The following is a 13,600-nucleotide window of genomic DNA, read 5'->3' as shown; positions in this document are numbered from 1 at the left end:
ACAGAGGCAAACGAAATTGTAAAATGTCAGAGCGGCTGCAGCGGAATAGTTAGCATGGGATAACAAACCAAGAGGGGGGTGAATTGGTTTTAATAATAAAGTGTGCCTTTTTAAATTTCTTCTCAGTTTTACTTACTAAGCATATAATAAAAATTAATAACAAGAGTAAGGTTGAGAAAAATTTTCACAGATGATTTTATCCTGGTTCGGATCTTACCAATCCTACATCCAATCGCTTATATCAAACCAAGATAAACACTTCACTAATCACAAAACGATTACAAATTACAATCACAAAGAAACAATTTGTAAAAGTTTAGAAACCACCTCTCTTGATACCACAAGAGATGAACCTGCACCTCCTTTGAGTCTTCACAAAGGATGAATCACTTTCTCCGAATACTTCACAAAGGATAAACCTCTTCCAAACACTTCCTTAGTTGCACCAAGGATGAACCAACTATTCCTCTATCACCGCAGTAGCACTTCAATAGCTTCGCAGACAAGAGTTTCCTTAGCTGAGCAAGAGTACACACAATTCTCAATGATTTTAGAGATCTAGAGCACAAGGGAAGAGTTATTGTTGATGAAAAATGAGAGTCTATTTATAGACTCAAGCAAATACTCCTCCGTTCTTCGTTTCCAGCCATTTAACGCTTTTAATCGATTAATATCTTTGTTAATCGATTAAAATGAGTGCAACGACTAGTTTTAACGGCTATAAAACTCCAACGATCACTTTTAATCGATTAATTCTCATTTTAATCGATTAGCTAATCGATTAAAGTAAGTTTTAATAGATTATTACAAAGCCAACTAGAGTTTTTCAGCTGTTATCGATTTAATCGATTATCACTGGTCTTAATCGATTAATATGGTACATTCTTGACTCCAAACATCAAATTTGAACTATGAAAGTACATGGAACCAAAAACTACTAAGAATCTAAGTCCTAACCACTTAATTACAATTATTACAAAAGCTTTATATAATAATACAAGTCTTCGAATGATCTTCTTGAAACTTATACTTATTGACTTGATTTGGACATCATCAAAACTTCTTCATCATTTTGCTAACATAAAATACAAAACAGAACAAGAGTAGTAGAACGAAATGGAATGGGATTGCAATGAATTAAAACGAAAATGATTTAGTATATCAATTAATCGAGAAGTAAAAAGAATGAAAATAATGGTCTAGTAGAATGAGAAAGAGTCTTCTAGCACTAAACCCTAAGCTGCCAAATCAGCTCCCTAAAATGGGCTTCTACCAAAATGACCAAAATTGGGCTCAATGTTCAAAAGTCTACCCAAAATACATCAAAACAAAATAAAAATTGGATAAACAAATTTGAGGTGGATAAATGATGTGGCAAATGATGTGACAACTCTCTTTGAGTCCCAAAATATAATATCGTGAAAATAATAACGAAAATAATTAAGTTCAGATAATCAAATTAATTAAAATAAGAATTAATGGTCAAATTAAACCCAAATAACAAAAATGAGAAAATAATAGAACAATTAAACACAATTCATTAATTAAATTTGATATAGAAAGTTAAGTGAATAAGACAAAATAATTACTTATAAGTAATTCACAAATAAGATCGTATGAATTTTGAGTTAACTATGAATTTATGCTCCAAATACGATTTTTTTTATTTTAGTGAGCTTTTATCTTTTTCTTACATAAACAACACATAAAACATATAGAAAAACAGTTGAATCTCCTCATCTTTTACTATTTAAAAGCTTATAAAAAAACCAGCTTTTCCAAGAGAGATGAAATTCACCCAAATCAATCTCTCTTAATCCCCGAAATCTTCTGACTCAACAAACCAAAATCATCTAAAGACCAATTAAGGTATCAAAAAGCTTAGTAAGAATCAAATTCTTAAGATTTTCCAGACCAGAAATATTGGATGAGAGATGAGATAAAGATCAATTAATGCCATTCCAGGCCTATGAAAGTTTAGTAGAGAAATGAAACTTTTAGGACACCATTTGTTGTTTTAGAAGTTAATCTAATCACCATGCTCACAATCCAATCCAAAATAGTATCAGCAGTACCACACTAAGAACTTTACCTTTTCTAAAAATAAGTTTTAAACAAATTTAATTAACAAATGACTGAAAGTACCAAATTATAGGAATTCAAAAAAGATTAAAACAACTAAATAAGTAAAAGGATTAGAACATTTATGAAAGGCAAGCAAACCTTTATAATTATCTTGTTAAAAAGAGGATAATAAAAAATGATTTTTTAACATAATTCAACCATAACAGAAGCCAAGGAACTTCATGAAATTGTCAATAGTGTTTTCATTTGTGATATTGTTTCATTTATTTAATTTTGTATATCTTAAAAATATTCTAAAATATTTATGTGTTTTTCAAACATTTTCTAATTAACCTATTTCTTTTCAAAACAGTTAAATGAATAACTACAATATTAATACTCTTTTAATTATTTATTTATTTTTATATATCTATTTTTTAAAAAACATTTTAAATTTTATTCGACACTTTTAGAAATCCTCAAAACCTAGTAATCAATTAAAGGAAATAAATTATTCTTATAAGATAAGTATTGAAAAGTCAATTATCTATATATATATATATATATATATATATATATATATATATATATATATATGGGGTTTGCTAACGCGCGTGTTTTTCAGTTGATACATTTTAGCAATGTGTACCGGGTTTTAGTAGACAAAAATACCCTTATATACCATGGATTTTAAGTTTTAAGGTTAAGGGTATTTTAATAATTTTTATTCTCAAAACTAAAAAAAAATAAAAAAATCCCCAAAACCTTTACTCACCTCTCTCATTCCTCTCAACCCTTTCTCTTTCATCTTTCTCACTCCAATCTTTTCTCTGTCATCCCTACTGTAGCCCCAATTGAAAAAATAAAAAACATTTGTTGTTAAACAATCTTACAAAAAAATGATTTTATAATGAGTTTTCATCTTATAATTTTTGTCGTATATAATTTTATCTAATTTTCACAAGCATAAAGGAATTGGTAATTGACGTGGAAAAAATCAGAAATACTCGCGGTTAAACAATTTCTTACAAAAAATGATTTTATAATGAGTTTTTATTTTATAATTTGTCTTTATCTAATTTTATCTAATTTTCACAAGCATAATGACATCAAAGGAATTGGTAATTGGCCTGGAAAAAATCAGAAACACTAACAATTTCTTATAAAAATTGACTTTATAATGAGTTTTCATTTTATAATTTTTGTCGTATATAATTTTATCTAATTTTCACAAGCATAATGACATCCAAAAGAATTGGTAATTGGCCTTTTTTTAGAGACGTTGATTCAACATATGCAGATGATGAAATTAGAGAGATTAGTGAAAATGGTGAAATTGAAGAGATCTTGGATGAACCTTTGCCTGAAGGTGAATATGTCAATGACTCAACTCTTTACAAAGGCAAATTGTTTAAAGACAATTGTTTCTGATTTTTTTAATTGGAGCTAGGATAACAGAGAAAATGTTGTAGTGAGAGATGAAAAAGAAAGGATTGAGAGGAATGAGAGAGGTGAGTAAGGGTTTGGGGGTTTCTTTTTTTTTTTTTTAGTTTTGAGAATGAAAATTATTAAAATACCCTTAACCTTAAAACATATAATCCATGATATATAAGGATATTTTTGTCTACTAAAACCCGGTACACATTGCTAAAATGTATGAAAAACAGACGTACGCGCGTTAGCAAACCCATATATATATATATATATATATATATATATATATATATATATATAAACATTTCTAGCATACTAAGTGTATGTCATCTTTTAGTATATGAAGAAAAAAAATCCCTTTATTGTGTAGTTTAAAATATTAATAAAATTATAACTGATTTTCTAAATATTTATAATATATATATATATATATATATATATATATATATATTAATAAACTCGCGAATATAGCTTTTATATCCATAAAATATAATCATTGATATGGAAATAAAAATTTATATACCCTTTTTTCTGTTATATATTTATTTAAGATTCATTTCCTTGTAATGCATAAAATATTAACAATGTTTTTTTAAATGTCAATAAAATTATCATTCATTTTTATTCTCCTATTTCCACTTTTTCCTTTTGTAACCAAATTTATCTTCTTTTAATAAGAAGTAAAATTAATATTTAAAATTATTCTTCGTGATATGATTTTTTGATGTTTCAATTATATAATTTGTTACTAAAACATATTTTTAAATTCTGTAAAAAAATGTGGAGAGTATGAATATTTGAAATTACTAAATAAATAAAAATATATATGTTTTATTTTTTTTTCTTTTATGTTTGACGTGGGTTCAACTTTTATGTCTTTAATGTCTTTAACTGATCCTTAAAACATTAATGAAACTTCTTCATTTAAAAACAAAGAAACTGAACGTTATCAGGAAGTAATAAATATTGCAGGAAGAAAAAGTTAGAAGAAATACACAAATGAAAGAAAAAAAATGTTAAGGAAATATAAATATCCAATTTTGAAAGATGAAATTAATCTTCACACATTACAGAAATTTTATAAAATGAGAATAAAAATTGAGAGAAAATCATGCACAATGCCAACAATTTAGTAAATTTATATAACAGAAACTCGTTATTTTATTTTATTTTTCTGTTTTATAATTAAAAAAAATATTTTTTTATAATCATAGTACTCTTACTCTTAAGAATATATAATCAAATGGTTATATAATTGTCAAAATTATCATATTTCTAAATTAACTAGAAATTAAAAAATAATTTAAAATAAAATATGAATTTCTCCCTTCTTAATTGCGTCTTTTAATTATAATTCATTTTAACAACAAATTATACTCACTGTCAACTCAATTACTTCAAATCCTCTTAAACATATTTTATATTCTCTTTATATTATATTTTGAAATATATTAATTTTGTGAAATTTAAAAAATTACATAAATAAAGTACCTAAAAAATCCAACAGTAAATTTATATTCTAATTCAAGTATGTAATACCTCTATTATAACAAGATAATAGAAACATCTTAATGGTGAGATAAACAATATTATCACCATTAAATGAAGCTCTATTTGTATCATTCTTACTTTTCAAATTCAGTACATTCACTTTTCTTCAAAATAAAAATTTAATAAGATTTGATCTGAATAATTAATTTTGTTCAACGAGTTATTAATGTAATAAATAAATATAATCATTCCACTAATCCTCTAACCATCTGCATGCATCACAGTATTCTCATACTGCACCCACCAACCTATTATCTTCAACTTTTTTCTAGCGGTTTCGGGTTCAGCCAAAACAACCTTCTACACACTCCAAAACCACCACAATTATTTCTTTCCTTAATTTCGATTTTCCTTAACTTCATGATAACATGATTCTTTTCCTTTCATGCATTAAATAATAACCTTTTTCCAATTTTTTCCAATTCTTTCTGGGTGCCAATTAGTGATTATCACTTTTTTTCATCTTTGTTATAGCTTCAGGTGGGGTCCACACCCTTGTCACTTCATGCTACACGTGGCATCATACGCGTCGCTATCATGAGCCGTACCGTTTCTTCTCTCTGTTACAGTTTCCTCTTTATTTCTTCTCCTTTCCTTCACTTCTATTGCAGTTTTCACAGAAGCGAAAACAGACCCTTTGTTCCTTTAATCAGTAGCATCATAAAGAACCAAGCTTTTTGGCATATAGCTACGAGCTGGTAATGGTCATTTTACTATCTCTCTTGTGTTGTTTTTCACTCTTACTTTTGATCCTGCACATTTTTAACCTCTGATGGTTTTTTTTAAAAGAAGTAGAATAGAAAACTTTCATTTAGATTGGGTTGTGGGGTTTTTTTTTTTTTTTCATCTGTGGTTGCTGCTTTATATTTTAAAAAGGTTTAGTTTTTCTTTTGATCAACTTTTTGTTTTTTTTTTTGTATGGTTAGTTTGGTCCTTTATCTTACGATTTGAAGTATTTGGGTTCTTTTTAACATGCATGTCAAATTTGTGCATAAGGGGTTTTCAATGTTTGAAGGAGAAAATGTTTCATACTCTTTCTGTGATGATCAAGTTTGATGCTTTGTGCCAATCGTGCCATTAAGAAGCACGTTAAGGGTATTTCTGGAATATGCAGAATTTTTCCAATTAGATTAGACAGTTTTTATCATTTATTTATTATGTATTTCCTTCACAAAATGTTATAATATTGGGGTTAGGGTTAGTTTTTCATAACAGGTGAATTAAGAATGGAATTTTTTATAGGAGAGGATCCACATTTGGTCTTTTGAAAGATGGTACATGTAAAAAACAAAAGGAAAAAAAATATTCAAAAGCTCATCTGTTGATTGTTAGTTGCTATGATTGTTATTATCTTTCTCTGGTAGTAACTTGTGGCCGTTAACTAAATTTATGGTTTGTGGTTATTATTTTGTTTGCACTGAAGCAAGGGCTACTCCAAGGTTCTAGAATTTGTTGTGTTATCCTTGTTTCTTGTGTGGCATCACTGCTACTTTGTTTGTAAAAGCAAGGGCAAAGTTTATCTGGCTTTGATGGAAATGGTTGGCAAGGAGGGTTTGAGAACTGGGGTGTTGAACTTGAGTTTTGGGAAGCTTATGATGGTTGGTGGTGGTGAAAATAGTGGGAAAGGAGTGAACTTGAAAGCTGGGGTGATCACTGATTGGAAAGATATTCCAGTGGAGCTTTTGATGCAAATTTTGTCACTTGTTGATGATCAAACGGTGATCATAGCTTCTGAAGTTTGTCGTGGGTGGAGAGAGGCAATTTGCTTTGGCCTTACCCGGTTGTCACTCTCATGGTACATCTTTATTTCTTATCTTCCCTTCAAATGCTTTTATTTTTTGATTTAGTTATAATTTAACTTCTCTGCGTTTTCTGATTTCTAAATGCTATGTATATCAAACATTATAAACCACAAAGAATTATATTTTCACTCTCTGGTTTATGAATGTACATGATGTTTTTCTACGTATCTGCTATTAGCTGCAAATTGAAACTGTTATTCTTGGTTTCATTGGTTTATTATATGATCATGAATTGATTTCGTTTTGCTGCAATTTCGATTCTGCCGTAAGTTTTAGCTCACCTTTAAGATGTGTTTATGGATTGCTAGCATAGAGACTTGGTGAGATTGCAGCCCATTTTAATTTCATATGATTGCTTTGCTTTTCATTTAGCAATATGGATTAATTCCTTTGTGTGGAAGACAAGAGGATGAAGTGTGTCTATGGTGTTGAACATTTACCTTTTAGGTCAGATAAACATGTCTGCACTTGTTTAAATAACAACTATAAGCTACTGGTAATAGGGCAACTTGGTTTTAGAAAATTTAAACAAGGAAACTGATGTTTGCATGTTTTTGAGGGTAGAGTTCAAAACCAGTTTCAAAATTGATTATGTAATTCTTTTCAGGTGTAGCAAGAACATGAATAACTTGGTCCTATCTCTTACTCCTAAAGTTACAAAACTGCAAACTTTAATCCTTCGTCAAGACAAACCCCAACTAGAGGACAATGCTGTTGCGTCTATTGCAAATTTCTGTCATGACCTGCAAATCCTGGACCTCAGCAAAAGTTTCAAGCTCACAGATCGTTCATTGTATGCCATAGCCCTAGGTTGTTGGCATCTTACAAAACTGAACATTAGTGGTTGTTCAGCCTTTAGTGACAGTGCTCTGGCTTACCTAGCCAGTTTATGCAGAGAGCTTAAAGTATTGAATCTATGTGGATGTGTTAAAGCTGCATCCGACACTGCACTACAGGTGGGTTCAAGACCTGTTGATTGTCACAACCATATAACAACTAAGATGGCTGAGATATATTCTAATAAATAAATGGAATGCAGGCAATTGGACGTTACTGCAATCAGTTACAGTCTTTGAACCTTGGATGGTGTGAAAATGTCAGTGATGTTGGAGTAACGAGTTTAGCTTATGGCTGCCCTGATCTTCGAACACTTGACTTGTGTGGTTGTGTCCTTATAACAGGTATCACTCAAAATTTCAGTAATTTAAGTGTTCTGTAGATGCCAGTTGGTTTCACTACTCATATTATTTCAGTAATTTCACTCAAAGTTTCAAAATCTACATTCTTATAACCATATTCTTTCTTTCTTAAGCATGATGCAGCTTCAGGAAGTGGCCAATAGTCACTTCATTTAGTATATATGTATCAGTTTTGGCCTCTTGATTGGCAATATAGTACAACATTGACTCATGTGTTGTTATTTCAGATGACAGTGTAATTGCCTTGGCAACCAGATGTCCTCATCTTAGGTCCCTTGGACTGTACTACTGCCAAAACATAACAGACAGAGCAATGTATTCTTTGGCACAAAGCAAAGTGAAGAACAGAATGTGGGGATCTGTGAAAGGGGGAAATGATGAGGATGGATTAAGGACTTTGAACATCAGCCAATGCACAGCACTCACCCCTTCTGCTGTGCAGGCTGTGTGTGACTCATCCCCTGCACTCCACACCTGTTCTGGAAGACACTCGCTCATCATGAGTGGTTGTCTCAGTCTGACATCTGTGCACTGTGCATGTGCTGTCCAAGCACACCGTGGTATCAGCACCATTCCTAATACAGCACATTGAGCCACACTGGTTCATGCAGAAACACACTTTGGAGAAGTTCACTTGAAGGGTTCAGAGTTTTAGGTCTTCTGCATTAGTTTATATTAATGCTGCATCATTTCATGTTTATTGTAGAACTGGTTGGACTTGGTGCTTGAGCTGCTGTTCATATCTGGATTTCATGTGAAAAGCTTAGGATATTTTGGGTGTAAAAATGGGGTTTGTTCCTAGCTTGGCTATGAATTAATGGTGAGATAGACTTACTATTGCATATCCTTTTATGCAAGGACGCTTGTTTTTTCTTCTTGAAGTTGAGAAATATTAGATAAATTGAGTTTTACTTGATTCGGATTGGTCTAACTATGAAATGCTTTTGTTAAAATTGGATCTTTTTTCTTGTACTTTTACTTCTGATTATAATTATTAATTTGAATCTAATTGGTTGGATTTATGCATGCAAATAATAAGTAATCTATGCATGCAAATTTTATTTTTAATATATAAACTTATAAAAATATAATTAATTTAGTTTAAAATACTAATTATTATTATTATAATTCAGAAAGATTCTTTGAAACTTCTATATGATCATTTGTGTACTTCATCATCATTAACATAATTGTGTTTCAATTAATTACTTGGTTTGTGTTTGTAGATGATGGCATGATTGAATGAGTTTTAATCATGGGATAGGTCCATTAGAGCTCTAAAATCAGAGTTTATGACCTTATGAAATCCCTCGATCAAATTTGTGGAAACTTACTTCAGTTCCGTCAATATTATTATACTCAATTTACAACTTTAACTAATTGTATCCAAGGAGTCACCAGAAAGGTTTAGTGGTTGACCTTAATCAGAATATTAGTAGGGATCTGATTACACAATCTTCAATTACATTGCATTAACTCAATGTCCCTGATTAAACTCTATGAAGAGAAATACCTACCAAATCAAAGAACATATTACTGTCACATTCAAACCAACCACAAAAACCCTAGCCTACTTGTGACCCAATCAATAAGATATGCCAACTTTCCACCCTTATTGTTAACACCTACAACTCTTGCCTCTTTGACTAATCAAAGAAACACCAACATTAAAAGAATGACCTTAACTAATATGCAATTACGTAAAGAGAACATGTTACGTTTCACATATGATGAAAAATTTTCTATAACCCATTTGTGCCAAAATAAGCAGTACTTTGGAAGAGGAGGATGTACTGACATTCAACTTGATCCACCTGGCAGCCCATGCTTGATTATTGGTTGGAAATGGCAAGCTTTTGTAGTTGAAGGATTGATCAAGGAGAGCTAGAAGTAACAATCCAATGACATGCTTTAAATTTTCATGTTTATATTTTACTTCTTTATGAGCTAATTTGGTCATTTTCTATAAGTGATACAATTACAAAATTTCTTTTTCTTTTTTCATATAGCTTTCAATTACTTGTATTTATTAGTGCTACTCTTACATTTTTACCTTACTTTTAAAATTCATAATTGCATTTAAATTTTTCACACTACTCTAGATATCTTGTAATCTCTAACTTCTTTTTATAAGTTATTATTTTTATTTCCAATGTTATAACTTATTTGATAAATGTAATTTTTTTTAGTAAATTTTATTTACAAACATTTTTAAATTTAAGTTGTTTGTTTTTTATTATCTTCGTAATTGTAATTCATCATATTAGTTTTTTTTTCCAAAGTTCTTATCTTTTATCACCATTTAACAAGTTTCACTTTGTTGTGTGGTTTCAAATAAGTTCAAGATATCGGTGTCATTATATAAAATCTTTATTAAAAATCAAAAGAAAAACAAAAATATGGGACATCAAATCATGACAAATTACATTGTATTTATAGAAAAACTACTTTGAACTCTATATACTAAAAAATATTCCTTAACATATTAAAAGATTTATAATTAGTCAATCTTTTCGCATTGTAAGAAAAACCTTTAATTTTTAAAAGTTTTGTTTTAGAAAATTTAGTATTAATCTATCTTATTAGATTTTTTTATAATTTAAAGTATTAAAATATATCCTCAAAAGCATATTATCATGTGGTTTAACAGTAAATTAAGTTATAAAAATAATAATTTTAAAAATATTTTCAAAAAACAAGTAGATTCATTCTTAGAAGGTGGGATCTGATATCAAATAAATCAATAATTTTATTTTAAAATTTGTAGTTTGTGATCATTTTATCTATATATTTTTCATGATAAATAATATAATTTAGGATAAATCCATTCGGAAGTTTCTATTTGTGTGAGTTTTTTCTAGTTAGATCCATGTCTTATTGGTTTTGCCAATTTAGTACTTAAAAATAAAAAATTGACTCAATTGGGCTCTTGCCGTTAAATTGGCTTAACGGAATTAAGTTTTTTATGACTTGGGACGTTGACGTGGCCAGTTTTTTATATGTGGCATTCACAGAGCTTTATATGTGTAATTTAATAATATTAAACATTTTAAAATTAGGGTTTGGTGGTGAATTTTAAAACGTGTTAAATCTAAAGATGAGGAATTAGGGATTTAGGGTTCGTTCTTCTTGAAGGTTGGCAAGCATTGAGAGCAGTCAAGGTTGCCAAATCCACTTTCGCTAAAATGATTCTGAGAACTTTTTCTTTGTTTGGAGCATCTGACAAATTAACCATCAATTTACATAATAAAAAAGAAATATATGCATTAGAATGTCCAAAGAAAATTAAAAAGTTAGAAATCAAATACTTATAATTCAATTGAAAGAATGGTTATCATAGAAAATAATCACAAAAATAATATGAGCAATTCAGTAAAGAAAAAGCTGCAAAATTTCCATGGAGATGAATCCAACAAGGTTGGGCATGGTTTGAGGTAGTTGCAGGAATTCAAGTACGCAACCCATCCTTTTTTCCCCAAATCTACAACTGCAAATTTGAAGGGTCCAAATCTCTTAATACATTTTTTTCTTAATTGCGAGCGGCACTGTGACACAACTTCATCTGCATCAACGCAGAATCGCATTAAACCCTAGTCGCGCAAAACCCAGAATCACAAACTCCTTGCTCCGCCGCGAGACCACGTCGTGAGAGCTCCAGCGCCTTCGTTTCTTCTTCTCGAGCAATTGCGAGAACCAGCACATCCTTCATCTCTTCAAGTCTCCTTCTTCACAAATTCATCAACCTACAAACCTAGAGACATCACAAAACACAGAAACAGAAACCCATTGCGAGTTTATCTCTCTTGCACAAACAGAAACATGAGAAAACCCCCAATCTCGAAGGAGAGGCCCTAGGAGACATTGGACTCACTCCAATCTCGAACTCTATGAATCCGTGATTTGTTGCGTCTTTAATCTCCACTAGTGCAATCAAGGGAAAGAACAACGATTATTTTCGCTTATAGGCAGCGGTTCCGCAACCGAGGCATATACAGGCGAGGTAAAAAGGGATAGGCATTTTGCCTCGGTTCTGAACCGAGTCAAAAGGGTTTGGATTCTACCTCGGTTCACAGACAACCGAGGCAGTAAAGTGTTTTTAATTTTTACTGTTCTGTTCTGTTTTTCTATGCTCTTTTGGTTTCTCTTTTCCTTATCTTTGTGCCTTGATCCACATCTGACCCTTGCAGCTCTTGAACTTGTGTTGTTCCTGCATTACACCAGTCTCGGGGTCCACATACACCATTCTCATTGCATTGTGGTATGCCCACACATTCACAAGAAGCTCTAGAAGTCGTGAATAACAATAATGCTTGTTCTCGCTCAACCACAATTTCTTTCCAAGCAAACTCCAACCTGCACTAACAACCCAGATTTTCAACCCATATTTTTAACCCCAATCATCACCATCCACCCCAAGACCATTGTTGTTGCTCGTCGAACGAAGAATGTGCGAAGCGCTAAAGACGCAATATCAGGTTGCTCAGCTTTTTCTTTAACTTGTTATGCTTGCCCATCGGTACTGTCATAAGGAACTCAATAAGAATCAAATGGTTGACTGCATAGCCAATCTCTATCATAGTGTTGAGAATATGGATGAAACTTACATGCAACCAGACCTGCATAAGGATCTACTGTTGAAACCAAGTGCCTCCGTTTCTTCACGAATCTTTAGTCTTCTTCCTTCAATTAATGATAGTTTTTCCAACAACTCCATGAATGTGTTCTACTGGTGCGAAGTGCTGAAGACGCAGTACTAGGTAAACGAGGAGATCGGTCGTGGACGCTTCGGAACCATCTTCCGCTGTTTCCACCCTCTCTCCAACGAACCCTACACCTGCAAGGTCACCGACAAGTCTCTTATCGCTGATTCCACCGACCGTGAGTGTCTCCAGAATGAACCAAAATTCATGACCCTTCTCTCTCCTCACCCTAACATCCTTCAAATCTTCGATGTCTTTGAGGACGACAATTATCTCTCCATCGTCATGGACCTCTGCCAACCCCACATGCTCTTCGGCCGCATCGTTAACGACCCCATTTCCGAGACCCAGGAGACCGTCCTCATCAAGAGCCTTCTCGAAGGCTTGGCCCACTGCCATCACATGGGCGTGGCCCACTGCCATAACATGGTCGTGGCCCACTGCGACATCAAGCCCGACAATGTTCTCTTCGACTCCGTAGATAATCTCTTTGCCAGCAACATCATCGAGAAAAAGTAAAAGAGGATAGGCGCTAGGTTTTCCTGGCTTGAATGAGGCATTTGGGAAAAAAAGGCTTATATGCCTCGGTCCATCCTGCCAACCGAGGCAGTATCTCTGCCACCAGAAAGGTACCAGGTGAAAAGGTCTGATTAGTGTATTATATGTGGGGTTTATGCCTCGGTTCACCCTACCAACCGAGGCAGTATTCCTTTTAGACATTGGTTGCTTGACAACCGAGACATATAGTGTTCTAAAAATTACGAAACTGTCACCACGTTTTGATACGCTTCAGTTTTTCTTGATCCGAAGCATAATGTGCGAGTTAAAAATGTGAGTTTTTACTAGTGGT

General features: G+C 31.9%; 1 protein-coding gene and 1 pseudogene across 1 annotated transcript; both read left to right on the top strand.

The window, feature by feature from the left end:
• Positions 1-5,589: 5,589 nt before the first annotated feature.
• On the top strand, positions 5,590-8,966 carry LOC124836521 (F-box protein SKP2A-like). The gene is made up of 5 exons (XM_047311692.2): positions 5,590-5,747; positions 6,473-6,844; positions 7,459-7,807; positions 7,891-8,032; positions 8,278-8,966. The coding sequence occupies exons 2-5, from the start codon at positions 6,579-6,581 to the stop codon at positions 8,640-8,642; spliced, it is 1,122 nt and encodes a 373-aa protein (XP_047167648.2). The 5' UTR covers positions 5,590-5,747; positions 6,473-6,578; the 3' UTR covers positions 8,643-8,966.
• A 3,529-nt stretch (positions 8,967-12,495) lies between these two features.
• On the top strand, positions 12,496-13,269 carry LOC124836522 (phosphoenolpyruvate carboxylase kinase 2 pseudogene; annotated as a pseudogene).
• The last annotated feature ends 331 nt before the right edge of the window (positions 13,270-13,600 follow it).

Source organism: Vigna umbellata, chromosome 1 (assembly GCF_029865625.1).
Source record: "Vigna umbellata cultivar VRB3 chromosome 1, Vumbellata_1.0, whole genome shotgun sequence".
Taxonomy (NCBI): domain Eukaryota; kingdom Viridiplantae; phylum Streptophyta; class Magnoliopsida; order Fabales; family Fabaceae; genus Vigna; species Vigna umbellata.
This window is presented reverse-complemented; position numbering and strand designations above follow the sequence as displayed.